Here is a 20,982-nt window from a genome sequence, read left to right as displayed (position 1 = left end):
TTGTGGCTATTACAAAGGCTCCAGGTTCAATTCTCAGTACCCACATAATGGTTTATAACTATTTAGAACTCTAGTTCCATGAGATCTGATACTATCTTCTGACCACTACAAGCACCAACCAACCACTTATATGGTACAAATACATACATTCACACATAAATCTAATAATGTTTTTTAAAAAAGAGCCAAGTAAAAAAGAAACTACCATTCATCCAATTAAGCATTTCTCTTGATATTGAGAAAATGTTAAAGCACAGGGGTTAAAAACAAAGATATTAGAGTCTCATCAGTCTAGTTCAAGGTATGGCTATTCTACTTATTAACTGTAGTATCATAAAAAGTATAAAAATCTTGAGAGTTAAAATTCTAATTTATGCTGGGTGGTGGTGGTACACACCTTTAGTCCCAGCACTCAGGAGGCAGAGGCAGGAAGATCTCTGAATTCAAAGCCAATCTGTTCTACAGAGTGAGTTTCATAACAGCTAGGACTACAGAGAAACCTGTATCTCGAAATAAAGCAAAACTCCAAAACAAATTAAATAACCCCTCCCCCCCCAAAATTCTTATTTGTAAAACCAGGTTAATTATACTTACCACACAGGTATATACTTATATTACATACACATATAATATATAATAAGAATTTAAACTATAAAAGTGACAAGAATAGACTGTGACCATCTATATGTAATAAATATATTTAACTAGTCAAAGGGTTGAATGACCCTATGGGACATCTATTTATCACTTCCTCCAAAAGAATAAAATGGCTAGAGAAAGGGATGGTGTGTTATTAAATAATACATTCCAGAACTGACATGATATCTTGAACTGTCAGCGGCTGTGATTATTATACACAATAACTATACAAGACTAGGCCACCAACTTCCATCATGGGTAGGAGGAGATCACAAGGCCCCATCCTCCCATAAGATCTACAGACAGTCAAGTATTGCTAGGGGCTCATAAGCCCCTTTCCTCCCTGAAGATCTTTTGGTATTTTGGTAGTTCATGGTTGTAGGGGAAAGGAGAGACATTTTCTTGATTGGTTCCCCAAGCATTTGTAACTAATCCTTCACACCGGCTTCTACAGTAAGTCTAATCATATTAGTTAGTACTCCCTACTCCACCCAGGGGCTGAAGAGATGACTCGGCTGTTAAAAACACTGGATGCTCTTTCAGAGTATCCAGGGTCAATATCCACAAGGCAGCTGAGAGGTCTTAAATCCAGTTCCAAGATCTCCAATACCCTTACATACACATACATGCAGGCAAAACACCAGTGCACATAAAATAAAAAAATAATTAAACTCTCTTTAAAAAAGAAAAGAAAAATCCCCTTTAAAAAAAATTATAGTAGAAGGGGACTAGCTAGGAAGAGGAAAGTAGATCTGTAGGTGGAGGAAACGAGACATGGGGGTAATGGGGGACGGCACATGCATGAAGACATCATAATGAAACCCATTAGTATAACTAATATATTTTAATAAAAACAAAACCAGACAATGTATCACTTATCTTAAGAAGATGAATATAGCAACTCAGGCAAAGTGCAGACCCACAATATTTCATTCAGTCTGGTAATTCATATGTAGTTGTGTATTTAGTGCTCAAATGCAGCAATTTGGAATTTTCAAACTGACAAATACAAAAGTCAATCCCCGCCCGCCCCCTAAACTGTAACTACTAAGTGACAGTATATTTCTCAGCTCAAGTGTGTCTTTAGTGCTCATAGGGTCAACACTTACCCATGTTGAGGGATTCTTTCTGAAATTCCTTAGTTAGGTGGGAGCGGTTGGTTATGCAGTATACATATCGTTCCAACACGTACCAACACATTTCGTAGTAAAATGGGTAACGGAATTTATTTGGAACCTATACAGGAAAAGAACCATGAGAAAAGGCAGTGACAATTTTCAAGGTAAGAAAATAAGAAAGACAATCTTGATCTCTGCAGTAATTATTAGTCCAGGAAAAATTCTTGCCAACCTATAAATTTAAGCTGGCATCTGAAGTAAGAACTTAAGTCAATTTTCAGAATGTTGATTTAGAACTAGGCAAGCAGGCCAGGTGGTGGTGACACATGCCTTTAATCCCAACAGAGGCAGGCAGATCTCTGTGAATTCGAGGCCAGCATGGTCTACAAGAGCTAGTTCCAGGACAGGCCCCAAAGCTACACAGACAAACCCTGTTTCGAAAAACCAAAAACCAAACCAAACCAACAAACGAAAAAGGCAAGGTAGTTTGTATCTGCAACCCCAGTACTCAAGGTTGAGACAAATAAAAAAAAAAAAAAAAAAAAGTTCAGGGCCAGCCTGGACTATAGAGTGAGACTCTGTCAAAAGAGAAAAAAAAAAATCGAGGGTAGAGGAGGTTAAGGGTATGTGAATAAATAAAAATAAGGACTAAGGATGTAGATTAGTTGGCAGATTGTGTGCCTAACATACATAAAGGCCTGAGTTGGAAGGAACTATAGGACTGTATAAAACTGGGTACCACGATCTACACTTATATGCTCACCACTTTGAAAGTAGGAGGAGGATCAGAAATTAAAGGCCAGCCTGGGCTACATAAAACCCTATCTTAAAACCTGACACCAAACAAAAACAAAACACAACTTAAAAAAAATGCTGTTTTACAGAAACAATCACTAGAGACAAAAAGGATTTGCAAAAAACATTTAGAATCACTAAGAAGCTAACATGGCTAAGTGGAAAATAAAAAAAGGAATTCTAAGGTATGATTCAAGGGATGCTATAATAAGACACAATAACTAGGTGTTGGGCACAGCCATCTGTAATTTCTGCTCTCAGGAGATAAGAGGCGAGTGAAAAAGAAGAAAGGTATAGGAGCATGAAGAGATGGTAAAAGGTGCTATTATTTGCAAAATTATTTTAGGCCAGTATAGTGATCCATGCCTTTAATCCTAGCACTCACGAGGCAGAGGCAGGCCACCCTGGCCTACACAGAGAGTTCCAGGATAGCCAAGGCTACACAGAAAGACCCTGTCTCATAACTAACACATGCACATGCGCACACATACACAAAATAAAACACCCTGATTTAGAGTATAAAGGTATTCCAAGCATTTTTTCCAGTTTTTTGTTTGTTTTCCTGAATCTGAAGCGCATAGGACAAAGAATCTAATGAAAGCTAGGTAGAAGTTATACACTTATAGTAAGACATTATACACATAAAAGTATAATTTTAAACTTATTCTCAAGCTCTGTATTGTTTAGAAGGCAAGATTGAGCCTCTGTCCAACATCCACCCTCAGCTTTCCTGTCTTGTGCTTTGTAGTATACCCACCTATAAGATTAATAATTTGTGTGGTTTTATTGGTCACTATTTTGGTAGCATTCATCTTTTTTACATTCAGAGCATCTCAAAAATTATTTCAGAAATATAATGGTATATCCTTAGGTATACCGTTGTCAAGAAAAAGATGAATTAAAATTACTATCAATCAATGAACAAGGAAGATAAGTGTCAGGTACCATTCTAAATGTATCTGCTGTTTAATCCCAGTACCCAGGAGGCAGTGGCAGATAATCTTTGTGAATTTGAGGCCAGCCTGGTCTACATACTGAGTTTCAGAACAGCCAGAGCTAGATAGTGAGACCCTATCTAAAAAAATAAAATTAAAGCCAGGCGTGGTGATACATGCCTTTAATCCCAGCACTTGGGAGGCAGAGACAGGCAGATTCTAGTCCAGCCTAGTCACAAAGCAAGTTTCAGGACAGCCAGGGATACACAGAGAAGCCCTGTCTCAAAAACCCAACAAATAAGTAGATAAATAAAATTGAGCCAGATGTGGTGGCACACACCTTTAATCCCAGCACTCAGGAGGTAGAGGCAGTGTATCTCTGTGAGTTCTACGCCAGTCTGGTCTACAGAGAGAGTTCTAAGATAGCTAGGATTGGATCCCCCTACCCCCCAGACAGGGTTTCTCTGCGTAGCTTTGGCTGTCCTGGAACTCGATCCGTAGACCAGGCTGGATATACAGAGAAACTCTATCTCACAAAACAAAAACTTAAATTAAAAAATATATATAACACCTTCTTTATAGAAGTTGCAATTCAAGGCCAAATAGCCCACCTATGATGTCCAGATATCTTCATAAACTGAAAATGAAAAGAGAATTCCTTTTCAAAGCTTTCATCAGGTCACAGGTATTATTATGAAATAAGGAAATCACTTTCTGGTCATCAGACAAGAGGCATACAACTAATGAAGAATATAACAAGATTGAAACCTAGATTTTTTATGTGATTATGGAGTTAACCAGAAGTTTCTTCTCTCTCACTTAAAAGCCAATTTATTTCTGGCAAGAAGAAAGAGCAGGGAGCTAAGAACTAATAGGTATTGTGTCTTTTTAAACTAAGTACAACACCCTTATGCTTCTCTGTTAGTATTTGATATTTTTTGGGAAAGTTCTTCAGTTCAGGACAAGTATAAATTCTAAAACTGTCAATAAATTTGATGAGCGCTGACTAATACTGACATTTTATGATGGAGAGGGAAGGGCCCAATAAGATGGGTAAAGGTACTTGCTGCCAAGCCAGATGACCTCAATTAGTTTTCTGGGACATAGTGACAAAAAAGAGCTGACTTCTATAAGTTGCCTTTTGACCTCCACTCATATGTCTTGGCATAGGAACCCAACATACATGACAAAATAAATAAAATTTAATTTTAAAAAGGTATTTATAAGCTAGGCAATGGTGGTGCATACCTTTAATCCTAGCATTTGAAAGGCAGAGGTAGGTGGATTTCTGTGAGTCGAAGCCAGCCTGGTTTACAGAGCTAGTTCCAGGAAAGCTAGGGCTGTTACACAGAGAAACCCTCCCTGTCTGGGGGCAGTGGGTGTTAAAATGGGAAAGGGAAAGAGGGGAGAGCTGGTAATAAAAGTAAAGTCAGATTGAGTGGTGGTGGCACACGCCTTTAGTTCCAGCACTCGAGAGGCAGAGGCATGCAGATCTCTGAGTCTGAGGCCAGAACAGGCTTCAAAGCTACACAGTGAAACTCTGTCTTGAAAAACCAAAAAGAAAAACTCAAAGTTGTAAAATTTGAATCGATCATCCCATTCCATAAATTATTCATGAGCATAAAAATGAAAAACATGGCTCAAAAGATTAGGACAAATATCCTTATGAAGAACTTTAGAGTTAAAAGTCCTACAAAAACAAAAGACCAGTAAAATCTTCTGATATATCCTCAAAGTATGTGGAAACTTCTTTTTAATGCAAAGAAAATCTAAAAAATTGACAAATTATCCAGGAATCCCTTTCTGGTTCATTTACTGTATTGGGGGAAAGAGGATGGCAGTATATGCAGATGAAGGTTAGAAGGCAACATGCAGTTGTTGGTTCTAGCTTTGTATTGTATGTGTTCTGGGTTTGTTATCAAGCTTAGTATTGAGTATCTTTACCTGATAAGCCATCTCACCCCATGAATCTCTTTTGATTTGTCTTTTTCTTTGATACAAGGTCTTGCTACACAGTCCAAGCTGGCCTCAAACTCACAATCTTCCTGTCCCTGAGTGCTACAAAGATTAGAGGCAGTCGGGCATTGGTGGCACATGCCTTTAATCCTAGCACTTGGGAGGTATAGGCAGGTGGATCTCTGTGAGTTTGAGGTCAGTCTGGTCTACAGAGCAAGTGCCAAGACAGGCTCCAAAATACACAGGGCAAAAAAGAGACATGTGTTACCATGCTCACCAAACATCTGTCACATATAATTGTTAATATGATTAACTATTAATAATGATCAAATTACTCACCCGTGTCCGATCTTCAATGCTGTATATTTTTAATTGCATGGGGATATTGAAGCTATGTAAAAAATTGCCTCCAAACACTAATGTGTCTGTAGGAGTATACACAGCATGAATCCAACCTGGAAGATAAAAAATGGAGGCAGGACTGAATGCACACACTATAATATGGTTTCTGGTTTATATTCTTCTCTCTCTTTTTGGAAACAAGACCTTGATGCATAACCCAGACTTCTTTAATAATTGGTCAATTTACTTATCTCTCAAAGCATCAATATTCTATTTAAAACTAGAACATATTTTACTTCATATGGTGGTGAATATTAAATGAGACTATGTATCTAAGAAACAGGTTTTACTTATTTTAAAGATAAGGTCTTAAATGCTGCTCTTGCTAGTCACAAACACACAAATAGCTAGGACTACGGGGTGTGATCCAATACTCAGCATAAGATGTGTTTTTGGTTTTTTTTTTTTAATTCCTAGAGATATAACACAGGATATTATGCAAGTTAAGTACTCTACCATTAAGTTATTTCCCCAGTGCAAGAAACTTTTAATAAATACTGCTTCCATTTATAAACCATCAACTATGCATCAGTTATGCGTAAGATAGTTTATTAATAATCTCATGTATTCTTCTCAACAAAAAACAAACTTAAGTATTTTCCAAAGTAGTACTGAGTCTCAAACAGATCAGGGACCCCAAAATTTGTACTCTTTATATGCATTTATTTTAGAATAAGTAATACAATTAAAATACCCCACTTAGGTAGGGAAAGGTGGCTCTTCACTAGAGAGGACACTCCATGTGTAAAGATTCTGAATTACTGGGCTTAATATGTAATCTAAACATGTATATCTTTTGGGAAGCCACCACTGGCTTTAATCAGTGCTTTTATTTTATTTATTTATCTGTTTTAAAATACATTCTCTCTGCCAGGCAGTGGTGGCACCCTTTTTTAATTCTAGCACCTGGAAGGCAGAGCTCTGTGAGTTCAAGGCCAGCCTGATCTTCAAAGTGAGTTCTAGGACACGCTCCAAAACTACAGAGAAACCGTGTCTCTAAAAACCAAAAAACCCCACAAAAAACGAAAAACAACATTCTCTCCATGTATTCCATAAAAACAGACAAGCACTCTATTGTTTGCTGCTGACTGTACAAAGGGGCTAAGTGCTAGAAAGCAACATACTTTCCCCACTTTGCTTACCTGAGGGAATGACGAAGGTATAGCCCTGCTTGAGCTCAATTCGTTGGCAATCTGACACCCGGTCACCCAGAAAGATGTCTCCCTGTTTCCCTGACAGCAGCCAATTCTCGTACAGCTCCAGGTTGTGGGCTGTAGGGGGGATGAGCCAGAAGACCTGTGAGTTAAAAAACTTCAGTCTGTTAACAGCCATTGACACGATCCAGTCGTCTCCCTCAAATGATAAACAGAGACAAAGAAGACTGGAAGGTAGAAGACAGACAAACAATTCTTCCAGCCTATAGACTCAACTATCTGGGTAACTCAGGACCTAACCAAACAGATCTGGTCTGACACTATCTGGATTTCCTGGGATTATGGCTATAGAAGTAAGAATGCAGAACCTATCTACAATACCAAGAGAAAAGGAAAAATGGGCTTATTACCTCGGTAATTTCTTAAAAACTCTGGCTATAGGCTTAAGCAGCCCCATTCTTTAGGTGCAATTAATAATTCTAAGAGACCGACCCGACACTGCCCTATCCCAATATAGTAATTAAAATCAACAGAACAAAACTTATGACCCATCTACACAAATGTAAATAAACAAAAGGATTTTGGATATAGACCCAGATGTCCTAGGTTAAATTCTTGTATACTTTTTTAAATCCCAGTTCTGCTAATAAATGAAGTCACTCCAACTGGAAGGCTAACACTACAAACCTCAGCTATTAACTCTAGATTTCAATTCTGAAATTAACATTTAGAAAAACTTGTGAAAAGATATATTTTATTATTATTAGAATAAAAGACTTAATATTTCCTTTGGTCACATTTCAGACCAATATCTTTAGACAGGGAGAGCTGGCTGAATCCTAACTTACTGGATTTTTTTTTTGCCAATATATCTAAAATTTATGTTCCCTTTCTCTACACTACTTTTCTTCTAGGTAAAAAAATGATATTGTCCTCTAAGAATTACCTTTTTAATTTCACCTGGGGAATTTTGCTCTGCAGTCTAGAAATAGTACTACTGAGATTTCTCCAAGTACTGGGCAAATATTGGTGGAATGACACTGGCCTACATAAATACTAAAACTCCAATGGACTAGCCACCAAAGGCAATTGTATCTATAATTCTCTTCCGATATGAATGGGAATGTTTCCTAATAGACTGATTCCCAGATTATATATATTAAGCATGCAAGTCATATAATCTGTTTCTAATTCCAATCCCAACCATGACCATACCTTTCCACCTTGGTGGATGTGATACCAAACAGAAGTACCACCAAAGTCCACATGGAAGTCAGTGTAGCAGCCTCGAACACTCATTAGACAGTACCTGCCCCCAAACAGAAGGAGCAATATTAGTATCCTGATAAAGAGAAACCAGTCACCAAAATGACATTCTCCTTCCTAATGAATTCTACTTTGCATCCAATAAACTACTAATAGGTTTTCTTTCTTTTCATTTTTGTTTTAAGGTCTGTAAGCTTCTTGGCTGTCCTGGAACTTGCTACTTAGACCAGGCTGGCCTTGAAACTCAGGAGATCTAGCTGACTCTGCCTCAGGGCATGAGCCATGATATTCTGTTAAAGAAATGCAGTTCAAAGTCACATTTCTAGGACATACAGCTTTTCCCATTATTCATGAGATCATGTGCTATGTAATTCCTCACATACTCTTGATACTATAAAGTCCACTGTTTAAATAATCTACTGATTTGATGATTTAGCACAGAGCAAAGCTTGAAAGGGACAGACTATCTTCCTTGCTATCAACACTTAAGAAAGAACACAAGAGTGAATAACTTACTTTTGCACCTTAGGGTACTGCATCTCTAAAATGGCATTTGTTGATTCAGTCTGACTTTCTTTCAAGTGCCTTGGCCACATGTTATCTACCCAGTCAATGAAATCCACCTTTAAAAAGGAAGAAACATTTAAGAGGTGGGGTTACAGAGAATGTTAAAGTCAAGGAAAAAAAAACTCCTTTAAATATACAGAGCACAAAAGAATATTTAAACATCTGTGACCCTTAGAGACAAAAGACAAACGTTCTGGAAATACATAAAGAAGAGAACAAAGACTAATGGTTCCATTACTGTGACTGTAAAGCAAGCATTGGACAAAATGGATTTAAAACAATAGATTATAACTTCTGTCAATACTGGTATAGCAGGTTGAAACTGTGAATTATAAACTTTTTAAAGGGTAGTCTTTGATGGTAACTGTACACTCACTGTTACAGTAGCTAAAATATAAAAATATCTGGGCTGGAGAAGTTGGTGTAGAAATAAAAGCCATACCACCCAGCAGAACAGCATCAGTTTGACCCTGGGTCTCACACAGTGGAAAGAGACAACCAAGTCCCTTATATGTGTACCACGATGTGCACGTGCACACACTCATATAAAAATGTTTTTTTGTTTTGTTCTTGGCATTCCTAAAACTCAATTTGTAGATGTGACTGGCCTTAAAAATCCTGGAACTCACTCTGAAGATTTGACTGGCCTTGGGCGTGTGTGTGTGTGTGTGTGTGTATCACTAGGCAGTGGTGGCACGTGCTTTTAATCCCAGAATCTGGAAAGGTAGAAGCAAGTAGATCTCTGAGCTCAAGGCCAGCCTGGTCTATAGAGCATGTTCCAGGACAGCTAGGGCTACAAAGAGAAACCCCGTTTCAAAAAACAAACAACAAAAAAACTAATAATAATAATAGAATATAAAAAAGAAAAAGAAATTCAGTATGTGATATAGAAACTATTGGGTTAGCAAGTTAGCAATAAGCTCCTAATTTAACTAAGTTTTGTTGTTTTGTTTTTTGTTTTTTTTTCGAGACAGGGTTTCTCTGTGGCTTTGGAGCCTGTCCTGGAACTAGCTCTGTAGACCAGGCTGGCCTCGAACTCACAGAGATCCGCCGCCCGCCTCTGCCTCCCGAGTGCTGGGATTAAAGGCGTGCGCCACCATCGCCCGGCTTTAACTAAGTTTTGATATCAAAGCGCGACTGTGATGATTAACTATAGACAAATATTAAAATCTTTGAAACAGTTAGGCATGTTAGCGCATGCCTTTAATCCCAGTGCTTGCGAGGCAGAGGCGGGCATGTTTCTGGGAGTTCGAGGCCAAGCCTGCTGGTCTACAGGTCAGGTTCCAGGATAGCCAGGGCTACATAAAGAAATCCTGTCTCATACACGCATCCCTTCAGGAAGGGGAAGTAAACAAGATCTCTTTAGTAATGTGGCAGGAAAGGGTGGTAAGGGAGTGGGAAGGGAAGAAGGGGACAGGGGAGGGAAGAAGGGGAACAGGGAGGAGAACATGAGGGATTGGGAAGATTGAGCTCTGAGAGGACAGAGAGGGAAAGCATGGAAAGAGGTATCTTGAAAGAGTGAGTCATTATGGGGTTAGCAAGAAACGAGGCACTGGGTAAAATCCCCAGGAATCCACAGGATAAACCCAGCTAAGAATCTAAGCAATACTTTTTTTCTTTCTATGTCGATATCGCACCTGCCAACATGGTGATCGTTCCTAAGGCCCGCCGGACATTCTGCAAGAAATGTGGCAAGCACCAACCCCACAAAGTGACACGATACTAGAAGGTCAAAGATTCTTTGCATGCCCAGGAAAAGTGGTGTTATGACAGGAAACAGAGTGGCTATGGTGGGCAGATTAAACCTATTTTCCGCAAAAAGGCTAAAACTACAAAAAATATTGTGCTGAGACTGGAATGTGTTGAGCCCAACAGCAGATCTAAGAGGATGCTAGCTATTAAGAGATGCAAGCATTTTGAACTGGGAGGTGGTAAGAAGCGATAGGGCCAAGTGATCCAGTTCTAAGCTTATCTTGTTATGAAGACAATAAAATCATGAGCTTTCACTCAAAAAAAAAAAAAAAAAAAGATTCTAAGCAATAGTGGGAAGGGTACCGAAAATGCCTTTCCCATGTAATCAGACTGATGATAACCTTACTTGTCATCCTAGAACTTCATCCAGTAACTGACGGAAGTAGACACAAAGATCCACAGGTAAGCACTGGGCCAAACTCCTAGAGTCCAGTTACAGACAGGGAGGAGTGTTATTACAAGCAAAGGCTTTGCCAAGACCATGATGGGCAAACCCACAGAAACAGCTGACTTGAGCTAGTGGGACTGACAGCTAGGGAACCTGCGTAAGACCGAACCAGGTCCTCTGAATGTGGCTGACAGTTGTGTGGCTTGGGCAGTTTGTGGGGCCACTAGCAGTGGAACCAGTATTTATCCCTAGTGCATGACCTGGCTCTTTGGAGCCCATTCCCTATGTAGGGATACCTTGCTCAGCCTAGATACAGGGGGTAGGGCCTTGGTCCTGCCTCAAGTGATGTGACAGACTTTGTTGACTCCTTATTAGAGGCCTCATCCTTTCTGAGGAGTAGATGTGGGTGGGAATAGGGGGAGTGTGAGGACAGGAGTGAGATGGAACTGAAATTGGTATGTAAAATAAGATTGTTTTAAAAATAAAATTAAAAAAAAAGAAAAGAAATCCCGTCTTGAAAAAAACTGAAAGACAAAATAAAAAAATTAAAACTAGGGACAAAACACCCAGGATACTACAAGGTAGGCTTCGTGTATAAAGGTTTCTAATTCTAGCTGGGCAGCGGTGGCGCATGCAGTAGGCAGAGGAAGGAGGATCTCTGTGAGTTCAAGGCCAGCCTAGACTACAAGAGCTAATTCCAGGACCGGCTCCAAAGCTACAGATAAACCCTGTCTCAAAACAAAAAACAAACAAGCAAACAAAACAACAACAACAACAAAAAAAAAAATCCCCATCAAAACAATTGTTTCTAATTCTAACAATCAAGTTTTATATTTAAAACCATAATCTTGAAATCACAATTCTAGAAGTATTAAAGAAATACATTTATAAGCAATGCTACTATAATTCTCAACATTGTTTTCTATTGTTTTTGAGATAGAAGCTTACTCTGTAGCCCAGGCAACCCTCCTGTCTCCACCTAAATGCTAGGATTACAGGCATGGACCACCATGCTTTGGTTTCATGCTTCCTTTTTACTGAATGCTTTATTAAAAATGATTAGTAGAGGGCTGGAGAGATGGCTCAGTGGTTAAGAGCATTGCCTGCTCTTCCAAAGGTCCTGAGTTCAATTCCCAGCAACCACATGGTGGCTCACAACCATCTGTAATGAGGTCTGGTGCCCTCTTCTGGCCTGCAGACATATACACGGACAGAATACTGTATACATAATAAATAAATATTTAAAAAAAATGATTAGTAGAACACACCATTAATCTGAGCACTTGGGGCAAAGGCAGGTGTTAAGCCAGGCTATACAGTGGAACCCAACCTCAAAAATAAATGAATGAATGGTAAGAGGTTGATTCCACTGCTGATAGCCTATTCATCAAAGAAGTTTTCTTTGTCAATCTTCTTTCAAACCCAACCAGGACAGCCAGGACTACATAAAGAACTGTCATAGGGCTACATAGACCCTAGCACCAATAAAACTACAGTGATAATACTGCAAAAATTATTAGAAAGTATGTATCTATATAAAGACATTACATGTTTTTAACAAAACCTCAATTGTTTGATCTTACCAATAAAGACCTGGGAACCAGATGTTGGGGTGAAAACCTGCTAACTCAGAGGCAGAGAAAGCACACAGCTGACATCCAAGAAGCCTGTCTTCAACAAGCCCCCTCAAACTGGATATTCCTCCCTTCTCCCCGTCTATTTCTCTCTCTCTCCCTGACTCCTTACTCTATTTTTTTTTCTTAATAATTCTTGTTTATTTCCTGTCAACTGGTTCCTTGCTCTCTCTCTTGACCTGTGGTTGACTTTATTTAATACTATTTACAATATTCAAGCAGAAAACTCTTGTATTAAAGGTACAATGTACTAGGGCGGAACCACACAACTAGAAACAGGTTTTTCCAGTAAGTAACACAATATTGGGATTCACAGTGTGATCAAATATTCTGTAACAATTTTTGTTTGTTTGTTTTTGAGAAGGGGTCTCATCCAGCTGAAGATGATCTTGAACCCCTGATCCTCTTGCCTCCAGCTCATGCTGGGATTGGACTACAAGTTTGCATCCCTCTGCCCAGCTATTTTTGTTTTTTAGTCAAAGGCCTACATATAGCTACATTCTAAAAGTGTAAAACTTCCTATACAGTTTTCCCAATAGTGAATAGATAGCCACTATTTTACCAAAAGATAGGTAAAATAAAAACTAACTTCAGGGGCTAGAGAGATGGCTTAGTGGTTAGGAACACTGGCTGCTTCCAGAGGTCCTGAGTTCAATTCCCAACAACCACATGGTGGCTCACAACCATCTGTAATGAGATCTGGTACCCTCTGTGTGCAGGCATATATGCAGGCAGAACACTATATACATAATAAATAAACCTTTAAAAATTAACTTCAGGAAAGTAGAATACCAAAAACAAATGAAAGCAACTCATGTATCACTACCAGTTTACTACTTGAACAACTTGTTACTTACCTGGAGAAGTGGATAGTTTGGGGGTACAAAATTTACCTTGCTCTAAACCAGTTTTCCCTTAGTTGCTCTTTTTATGGAGACAGATTCTATATTATGCAGCACATGCTATCCTAGAATTTCCAATGCAGACCAGACTGGACTCAAACCCACAGAGATTTACCTGCCTCTGTTTCTTGTGCGCTATGACTGAAGGCTTATGCCACCACACATGGCACAACCCCTATCCCCAACCCAATAATTTCCTTAAGTTTCTTAGCAAACACAAGACAGAAATTCCTTAAGCAGATTTTCCAGTAACATTTTAAGATTCTTCTTATCACGGAAAGGACAAGTTCCCAAATTAATTTCTTGGGGATTAAGAATGATTCTAATAAAAATTAACTGATTTTGGAAAATGAAGTCTTTTAAAAATGAAAGTTACTATTATCCAATACTCTTTTCCACATTTAGCTTAATCTTGGTATGTGCAAAGTTATAAAAATTCTCCCACTATCAAGACCTTCTGGTGAAAATGAGAATGTGGGAAAATGATAATTGTTGGGGAATATTTTCAGGTGTGTGCCTTTGGTTTATGCTTTACTTAACTCTGTGAAGCTGTTACTGTGCCTGTCTAAAACACCGGATGGTCCTAATAAAGAGATGAATAGACAATAGTGAGGCAGGAGGAAGGATGGAGGGGAAAACAGGCAAAGAGTATAAATAGGAGGAGAAATCTGAGAGGAGGGAGAACAGGAGCAAAAGAACAAGGAGGAGAGGACATCAGGGGCCAGTCACCTAGTCACCCAGCCAGTCAGACTAAGAAGGAAAGAAAGGTATACAAAAAAAAGGATAAAAGTCCATAGGCAAAGGTAGTCAGGAAAATTTAAGAAAAGTTGACAAGAAACAAGCCAAGCTAAGGCCAGGCACTCATTATTAAGAATAAGCCTCTGTATGTGATTTATCTGGGAGCTGGTTGGTGGGCCCCTCAAAAACCTGAAAGAGAAAACATCACACAACAGATAATGACTAACCGTGGAAGGTCGCTGTACCATGTTCTCAAGCCTGGTGTGGCTAAACTCTAGGCTAATGACATTATAGAGCTTCTCTCGCTCCTCCTCTGGGGTCTCATAGTATCGTGTCCATTGAGCCATGGTCATTTCAATGCCCTTCTGTGTGTTCACATCCATGACATCAACCATCCGACGACTCCCTACATGAAAGAAACCCTATTAAGTTAAAATTACTCTGAAGTATAGTAAGCATACAATACATACATCAAAATAAACTATGCTTTCTTACTTAAGGTAATTAGTAATACACAAGGAGATTACTTGGTCACAACCACAGAAATTGAAAAGGACAATGGGCACAGCTAAAAATACCCATCATTCCCTATGCCACTGTCAGGTGCTAAATCTTTTATTCAATATCTCACATAACCCTACAATTATACATGAAAAATGTCAATATTTATTTCATAAAAGATAAAACGGGGATTGGGTAACTTTCAAGACAAAAGATTTATTAAAATACACTTTTTCAACGAAGGTTTAAAGACTGACTTAATCTGTCTCAAGAATGTCAGTTAAGAGCTAGGTGTAGTGGTCTTTAATCTTAGTATTCAGTCAGCAGGCAGAGGCAGGTTGATCTCTGAGTTCCAGGCCAGCCTGGTCTACAAAGCGAAGTCCCAAGACAACCAGGATTGTTACACAGAAAAATCTTGGCTCAAAACCCCCCAAAAGAATGAAGTACTAATCCACACTATTAAACAAATAAACCTGGAAAGTGCGCTATGTGAGAAGTCATAGATGAAAGGCTACATATCATATAATTCCACTTATATGAAATACACATATTAGATAAACCCAGATCTAGAAAGCATCAGATCAGTGGTTGTCCAGGAGCCTCAGGGAAGAGAACAAGAAATGACTGCTTAACGGACTTTTGTTTTAGGCGATGAGAAAGTTCTGCAAGGAAATAGTGATAGTAGCTGCTCAATGAATAGATACAATGACACTGACTGTACTTTAGTGATTACAATGGCAATTTTCATGCTATACTTAATCACAATAAAAAAAAATCAGATGGGAGAGATGGCGCAGAGGTCAAGAGAGTGTACTGCTCTTGCAGAGACCTAAATTCAAATTCCAACACCTTCTATCAAGGGTAGCTCACAGATGCCTGTACCTCCAGTTCAAGGGGATCTGATGTCTCTAGCCTTCTTGGGCGCATACATTTTCTCTCTCTCTCTCTCTCTCTCTCTTTTAAAGATAAAAGTGAATGTCTTCCTTCAAGAACTCTCTGGGCACAACAAAAACAGTTTTATTTTTTCAGTGTTACCAGATCAAAACAGTTTTATTCTCTGTGTTATCAGAGCATTCAGAACTATGATGTATGATCATTTAGATGAATAGGAATCGTGAACGAAGTCATCTTAGAATGCGGTGTTTTGACAGATACTGTTTCTGTTTCTTTCTTCCCCCAACCCCAATTTATATATTTTATTTTATGTGTATGAGCATTTGCCTGTATGTGTCTGTGTACTACATGTGTTTGATGCTTTTGACCTTGTCTGATGCTTGTGGAAGTCAGAACAGGGTGTCAAATGACCTGGTACTGGAGTTACAGATGGTTATGTGCTGCCATACAGGTGCTGGGAACCAAACCCAGATCCTTTGCAAGAGCAGCAAGTGCTTTTAAACAAAATGAGATATCACTCAAGCCCCAGACACTGTTTCTATGTATTTTACATTTAAGATACATGAACCACCACACCATTTTTAACTTATTTGAATCTGTGGAAATTCAACGAGTTTCTTGAAAGCATATAGAACTGTTTTGTTTGTTTTTAAAATCTACTCTGCCAATATTTACCTTCTAATTCAAGATTTTGATTCATTAAACTTCAAAGGAAGAATATATTGTTATTCTAATTTATGTCATATGCCTTAGAGCATTTTTTTTTGGTATTCTCTTTCTAGACAAGGTTTTTCTGTGCATCTTTGGCTATCCTAGAACTCTATCTATAGACCAGGCTGGCCTTGAACTCACAGATATCCACCTGCCTCTGCCTCCGGGGTGTTGGGATTAAAGACAAGTTGGCACTGGCTCACATCTCACTGAGGAACCACTTTGCATGAAGAGCAACATTGATGGAGGAAGGTCATTGGTTAATTAATAAAGAAACTGCTTGGCCCTGATAGGTTAGAACATAGGTGGGTGGAGTAAACAGAACAGAATGCTGGGAGGAAGAGGAAGTGAGAGAGATGCCAGGTTGCTCCCCTCTCCAAGGCAGATGCGATGAAGCTCCGACCCAGGATGGATGTAGGCTAGAATCTTCCTGGTAAGCGCACCTCGGTGCTACACACATTAATAGAAATGGGCCAGGCAGTGTTTAAATGAATACAGTTTGTTTGTTGTTATTTCGGGGTATAAGCTAGCCAGGCGGCTGGGAGCAGGGTAGCAAGGAATGCAACCCGCAGCTCTTACTACAAGAGTTTTGTCTTTAGCTTTTACAATGTTTGATTTTAACATGTCTCTGTGAGGGTCTTTGAGATCACTGTGCATTTTGGATACTTTTAATCATGTCTTTCAAAAATATAAAAAGTTTCCAGGATTTCTTCAAATATTTTCTGTCCCTTTCTCTTCTAATATTACCACAGTATACAACTGTCTGCTTGATGCTGTCCTACATGCTTCATCTTTATCTGTTTTATACTGCTATAACAGAATATTTGATAGTCATGTAGCCCAGGTTGCCTGGAACTCATGTTCATTTTGCCTCTCAAATGCTGGAATTACAAGTGTGCAAACCACAATTGGTTTGTGCATATTTAAGACAACTGTTTTTTTATCTTATTATTTTCTGTGTATGGATGTTTTCCTTACATGTATATCGGTGTGCCATGTTTACTATTTTTGTTTTTAATTCTTGAAAGCGCTTTACAAAGTCTAAACTTATGTCTTTTTGTTTTTTTGAGCTTGCATTTCCTTCTAAACATGTGTGGTCAACATGTAACTTTCTCCATGAATACAACTGCTTTTGAGTATCTAGTCTTGAATGTTTGCTTAGGGGAAGGCATCTATCAAGTCTTTTTTCTTCTTTTTGTTTTGTTTTTGTTTGAGACTGGGTTTCTCTGTATAGACCTGGCTGTCCTGGAACTCCCTTTGTTGACCAGTCTTGTCTCAGAGATCTGCCTGCCTCTGCCTCCTAAGCGCTGGGATTAAAGGTGTGCAGCGCCACCACCACAACAGTTTTGAGACAGGGTCTCTCTATTATGTCCTCTTTGTGCCATCACACCTGGCCTTCTATCAGCTTTTTAAATCCTATAGAAGTAACCGGGGTCAAACATAAGGGCACTGTAACAGTTTAGAGGTGGACAAACAGCAATCTGTGACAACAGCACAAGTTTCCAATATTTCAATGACAAGACCTTTCTTACCCATCCTGGCTCCTATAAATCTTTATGCTGTGCTTTTTGAAAATATGCATAATTGCTTCATGGGTTATGGCTGGTGAGGATTGGGGGATGTGCAAATGCAGAAATTAACTTTACCGTCTAAATCTTTCCTTGGAAGTTGTAAGCCTTCAACCAAATTCCAAAATAGTTAAAACAGATGGACACACTCTATCAAGGCAATAATCACGTAGGTGGAGAAGGCTCTTGCCATATTCCCAGAAACCTCCCTGAACTTGTACTTTATCCCAGATGATTTTTTTTGAAAGATTTATTTATTTATTATGTATACAACATTCTGCCTCGATGTATGCCCGCACGCCAGAGCAGGGCACCAGATCTCAGTACAGATGGTTGTGAGCCACCATATGGTTGCTGGGATTGAACTCAGGACCTCTGGAAGAGCAGCCAGTGTTCTTAACCTCTGAGCCATCTCTCCAGCCCTCCCAGATGATTCTTGTGGAGGTCATTTGTGAAGGACAACCTTGAGAATACCTATGCAAGGGGCTAGAGAGTTTCAGCAGTAAAGAGCAGGGGCTACATTTCAGAAGACCCTAGTACTATTCTCAGCACCCATGTTAGGTGGCTCACAACTACCTGCATCTCCAGAGGATTCAGTGCCTCTTACCTCTGTGAGCACCTGCACTAATGGACACCACACACATATACACCACTAAAAAATAACAATCAGCTAGATTGGTGGAACATGCCTTTAGTCCTATCACTTGGGAGGCAGAGGTAGGCAGATCTCTGAGTTTGATGTCAGTCTGCCAAGACAGCTAAGGCTACATTTGAGAGACCCTGACTTAAATAAATAAACAGAAATCTTAAAAGTCAACACAGAAAAACTATGGATGCCTATTGCCTTACTTTCCTAAAGGTTGACTAAGAAAGAAATAAGATGAGCTGGAGAGATAGCTCAGTGGTTAAGAGCACTGGCTGTTCTTCCAGAGGACCCAGGTTCAATTCCTAGCACCCACATGGCACCTTAGAACAGTCTGTAACTCTACTTCCAGGGTACTTGACACCCTTATGCAGGCAAAACACTAATGCACATGAATTGAAAGAAAGAAAGGAAGGAAGGAAGGAAAGGCTGAAGATACTCAGTTGCTGAAAGAATGCTCATCTAGCATGAACAAAGCCCTGGATTTGATCCCCAGCTCCAAATAATCTGGGTAAGGTAGCAAATGCCTCTAACTGCAGCACTCAAAAGGTAGGATAGGTAGGTAATTAGTTTAAGGCCATCCGTGGCTACATGGTGACTCTGAGATTAGCCTAGTATACACAAACCACTCTGCCTAGAATAACAACAAAAATAAAAAGGGATAATGGTGAGTATTCACACAGAGTATATAAGCCTTCTAAAGGAGCTGTGTTTGAAAGGAATGGTAAGGATATTTATCACTCAACAGATTTAATGAGCACTTGGTCCACAAGTTCTGCTAGGTACCAGGAAATACATGGGTGACAGATGCTTAGAATAACACAGAACATTAGGACACGAATAATACAGGGATCAGAGAAATTTGGGCTGTGACTTTCACCTCTCAGATGAAGCAAGTTTACCTAGCAGTCTAACAAGAGTCTAAGTGGCTAGAGGTACTGCTAAAATATTGAATTTCCAAACTAAGAAATAGCACTATCATATACCACAAAATAGCAAGAGTCAGAAGAATTCCATTTTCCATCTATGTTAGTTGGAAATATGAAAGACTTTATACTGTTTTATTGCCTGATCACAGAATATAACAGTTATCATTCATGTCTAGATTTTAGAAGAACTAAATTTAAAAACTTTTGTCTTTGAAGAAAAGTTCCCCTAAATATGTATATTTACTTTCTAACTTTCTCCATATATACTTGTTTTATTATCATTATTTTTTAAATAAACTTTGGTATTCCTTTGAGAGAATAGTTCTTTTTTTCTTTTTGGTTTTTTGAGACAGGGTTTCTCTGTGGAACCTTGGCTGTCTTGAAACTCTAGTCTGTTTAGACCAGGCTGGTCTTCAACTCACAGGGATCTGTTTGCCTCTGCTTCCCCAAGTGCTGGGATTAAAGGCATGTGCCACCACTGCCCAGCTCAAATAGTTTTTTCTAATGAAATATATACTTTGATATTCCTAAACCTCAAAGATGAAGAGGCCAAAAGTTTGTCACTTACCCACACACATTTTGACATCATTCACTGTGAAGTCTGGATCTGGCATCCTAAGAAATAAACACCAGTAAATGGGAAGCACTACTTCTTTAATCAGTATGGATCTGTTCTTAAAAGAATGGAGAACTCTACAAAAATATCAATCTTCATGTTTAGCTTTAAAACATAAACAAATATATATTTATATAGAAAGAAAAACAAAAATGTTAGTAGCAATTATCTAAAAGTTATAGAGTCAAGAGACTTAAGTTTCTTTAAGCTCATCTACACTTTTCATTTCCAGGTATATTACTTTTGAAACAAGAGACATACTTCACAAAGCAACTGGGTTCTCAACATTGCCACTGTCTGAATTCCTGGGTTTAACAGTCATTTTGTGGCCATCTCAGGCCAACACCAGAGCACTTACTTTATTCCAAGTCCATCAGAATTCTTGAAAATCAGAGGGTCTCTCAAGCCACCCCGCTGGATATACTCTACATTAAAATCTGAAAGCATATAGGGGAAAACCATTAGAGAGGAATCACTGAAAAGAGGAAAAAAGATTATAAAAGAATTTTTTTGTTATTTGTTTTTTTGAGACAGAGTTTCTCTGTGTAACAGTCCTGGCTGTCTGGAACTTGCTTTGGAGACTAGGCTGCCTCGGACTACCAAGTGCTGGGATTAAAGGCATGTACCACCACATCCGGTTTATAAGAGAAATTTTTAGCCAAGCAGTGGTGGTGCACACCTTTAATTTCAGTACTTGAGAGGCAGGCAGATCTCTTTTGAGTTTGAGGTCAGCCTGGTATAAAAGAGCTAGTTCCAGGACAGGCTCCAAACCTACAGAAAAACAGAAAGAAAGAAAAAAAAATTAGGTAAAAACATATTGATGGGTGTTTGTTACTCTGTGCATATAGTTAAGTTTACACAACTTCTTTGTGTT

The 20,982-nt window shown here is 38.9% G+C and overlaps 1 protein-coding gene across 2 annotated transcripts in view; it reads right to left on the bottom strand.

The window, feature by feature from the left end:
• Kdm2a (lysine demethylase 2A) overlaps positions 1-20,982 on the bottom strand; it is a 74,324-nt gene that overhangs the window by 28,270 nt on the left and 25,072 nt on the right. For both annotated transcript variants that reach the window (XM_041660800.1, XM_041660801.1), the window contains exons 4-11: positions 20,467-20,545; positions 20,061-20,107; positions 14,474-14,652; positions 8,782-8,888; positions 8,215-8,308; positions 6,988-7,141; positions 5,783-5,898; positions 1,749-1,875 (exon numbers count right to left, since the gene is read on the bottom strand). In XM_041660800.1, the coding sequence (XP_041516734.1) occupies positions 1,749-1,875; positions 5,783-5,898; positions 6,988-7,141; positions 8,215-8,308; positions 8,782-8,888; positions 14,474-14,652; positions 20,061-20,107; positions 20,467-20,545 (903 nt within the window). The remainder of the gene's footprint in view (positions 1-1,748; positions 1,876-5,782; positions 5,899-6,987; positions 7,142-8,214; positions 8,309-8,781; positions 8,889-14,473; positions 14,653-20,060; positions 20,108-20,466; positions 20,546-20,982) is intronic.

This window comes from Microtus oregoni, unplaced genomic scaffold (genome assembly GCF_018167655.1).
Source record: "Microtus oregoni isolate MIOR12 unplaced genomic scaffold, Mior012 000012F_ref0000307, whole genome shotgun sequence".
Taxonomy (NCBI): domain Eukaryota; kingdom Metazoa; phylum Chordata; class Mammalia; order Rodentia; family Cricetidae; genus Microtus; species Microtus oregoni.
This window is presented reverse-complemented; position numbering and strand designations above follow the sequence as displayed.